The 2,843-nt window shown below is 31.9% G+C and overlaps 1 protein-coding gene across 1 annotated transcript in view; it reads left to right on the forward strand.

The window, feature by feature from the left end:
- The first annotated feature begins 1,496 nt into the window (after nucleotides 1–1,496).
- LOC145255513 (cyanocobalamin reductase / alkylcobalamin dealkylase-like) overlaps nucleotides 1,497–2,843 on the forward strand; it is a 17,358-nt gene continuing 16,011 nt past the window's right edge. Inside the window, exon 1 of the mRNA XM_080113975.1 lies at nucleotides 1,497–2,057. Within this exon, the coding sequence (XP_079970101.1) occupies nucleotides 1,959–2,057 (99 nt within the window). The 5' untranslated portion in view covers nucleotides 1,497–1,958. The remainder of the gene's footprint in view (nucleotides 2,058–2,843) is intronic.

The raw sequence follows: 2,843 nt of genomic DNA on the forward strand, positions 1-2,843 counted from the left end.
CCCACAATCCCCCCTTTTGAGTTGGCCATGTGCCTAAGTTTTTTGTTCATCGTTGATTTTGACTGTATTTTTAACATGAATAAAAAATTTAATATCTCAAAGTGTAGTATCTGCTGGAACAGATACTGCAAACAAAGACCATATGTGGGGGCAACCTCACATATACGACCTTGGTCAATGTAGGGGCAACCCTTCATACCAATTGTCACTATCCAGCTCCCCTACTCCCCGGGGAGTTGGTCCCCTTCACTCCTCATATAAAAAATCGGCCTTGTGCCTAATTTGCTTGGTGGGGGAGCAAATAAATACCATCTGTTCTTCAGATGCTGCACTTCAGTTTCTTGTTCTCTGTCAGTGGAGGAGAAATCCTTCACGATTGAAACAATTTTTATTTTTGTTCCTTTTCTCCACGTTAAAACCGACCCTGGTGTCTAACTCTGTCCCGTGGGGAGGCATTTTAAATAGGAACATTTATTTGTTGTATATTTGATTTTTCACTCCTTTTTCGAATCGTTGTGTTTCGTAAGAAATCCAAAAGTACTTGTTCACTTGGAAAAATTAGTTGCTACATCATTTGATTTCTTTTCCACGGTTTTGTTCACATGCATGCACACGGGCATCAAAAATGTATTGCGTGTACAAACATGGTCACCAGTGAAAATATAAAGGATTACATTGTATAATAAAGGTCTTAATATCCGGAAAATTACTTGTCTGCACAAAATTTAAATGTGATATTCGTTTTCAGCATACTCGAAAAACTATAAAAGTCGTTATTTTTAAAATGAGTATTAAGGTGGAAAGACAGTAAAAATTTACTGAATTTTTTAAGGTTTACGGTAATTTTTTTATTTCTTTTTATCTTTGTTACACGAAAGTCGAAATTCCACTAATATATACGGTAATTTAAACGTTTATATTCCACTCCCTCTCCCCCCCATCTGGTTGTTATTTTTGTTTAAACGCAAGTAAATCACAAATGTGTAGGTAAACTCATGTTAAAATAAATTATTGGTGTCAGTCCAGTTTCTGGACTGTGCGAATTTTTATATCGGATTTTCTAGTTAAATTCAATTTTTGTTACGGTATCGTTTGCTTATTAAATTGTTAGGTGAAAGTACAGAATAGTTTTTTTTTTATTTTTTAAGCCCCATACCCATCTGGCATTGATTGACCAGTTTTGTAAGAATGGTTGCTAGTTCTGGTTTCAGTTTTGTTTTTTGGTTTTTTAGTATTATGACTAGAATATTGTGAAGTTTTCTAATATTGTTATTATTTCAGCACAACACGTAAATTGCACAAGTATCAAATTGTTTTTATCCACTTCCCAAACGTATTTTCAACCAGTTTTTCATACTGACTGCTGCTAAAGTATTATTCCAAGAATAAGCACAGAATTTCACAGAAACTGCGGACAGATTCCTGGAAATCCTAATAATAAATTTTACCGTCATTCGTTTTTGTTATTTTTTGTTTTTTTCTTGTTTTTTCTTTTCACGTTAAAAAAAAAAAAAAAAGCATATTATACACAAACACGCAATAACAGTAACTGCGCAGTTCATCTAATGACTAGACGGGATTCTCCGTTTGTTTAAAAAATAAATGAAACTTTTTATTTTATTGTTTTAAAATTTCATACGAAAATTCTCTGCGATTGTCATCTCCACGCAAATAAATACTTTTTGGAATGACGAAAATTCTATTTTCCGATTTTAGTCTCTTAGAGATAGTTTACGAATTCAAAAAAGGACAATGAAAGTAAAACTTATCCGTATTTCCAGGAATTGATACGCAATTTCTTTGGAATTTCCAATGTTTTCTTGGTATAAATCGGTTACCAATCAGTATAAAAGGCTGAAACGAAGTCATATAATTTAGTTGGAGACAAGCAAACACTAAGCAGTACTTTATTAAGCATCTCTTTTCATAAAAAAAGAAAAAATAAACATTTAAATTAAATGGCAATGTCTCAAGAAAACGAAGTATTACTCGAAAACCTCGCAAAAATACGCGAAGTTTTATCAGAAGAGATTGGCTTTGAAGTTCATCCGTTTAAAGTAAGTAATATTAATATTTATTTTGTATGCAATGTTTGTTTCGGTGCAACCGTCAGAATTCCCCGTTATTTGTTATTTCCGAGGAGTAAAGGGAGGGGGAGGGTAAAATAAAATATATTAAAAAATAATAATTAACGCGTAGAAGATGACATCAGTACAGTAGACACATCATCGATGGATTTTTTTTTTTTTTACTTAAAGTGGCAAATTGTCATATTAAGGGAGATAACTTATTTTACCCTAAGTCAGATTTCGGATATCGTCGTACAAGTGAAGAATATCTTGTGAACCAAATATTTATTTTCGACTTTACTTTTTTCGACTTTACGTCTTTTTTTTTTTTTTTTCTTTTTTTCACTGGATATTTTTTGGGGCCGGAGATTATAGTTATATTGTTAGATGAAAGTACAGAATAGGTACACAAAACCCTCCCGTCCCCATGTTAAGAATGGCTTTCTAAATAATAACGTTGTTATTTCAGCACGAATCAATAAGTGCATGAATAGGTGTCAGAAATTTCGTGAAAATAGTGAATAATTCCACCCCATCTTTCCAAGCTTATAACTCATCGAAAAATGTAATTCAAGCCCTAATTTTTTTTTCAATTAAAGGAGGAAGGAACCAGATTTCATTAAAAAAAAAAAAAAAAAAAAAACTGTTTTTTTTAAAAAGGTTTTAAACTTCGGACTTTACAGGTAAATTTCTAAAAAACAGTTCTTTTTTTTTGTTTTAAATTTGAATGTATTATTTATTGACCTTTTCTCTTCACTTTGTGATAAGACTTTG

The sequence above is a fragment of the Euprymna scolopes genome, chromosome 3 (assembly GCF_053919585.1).
Source record: "Euprymna scolopes isolate OS-2025 chromosome 3, ASM5391958v1, whole genome shotgun sequence".
NCBI lineage: Eukaryota > Metazoa > Mollusca > Cephalopoda > Sepiida > Sepiolidae > Euprymna > Euprymna scolopes.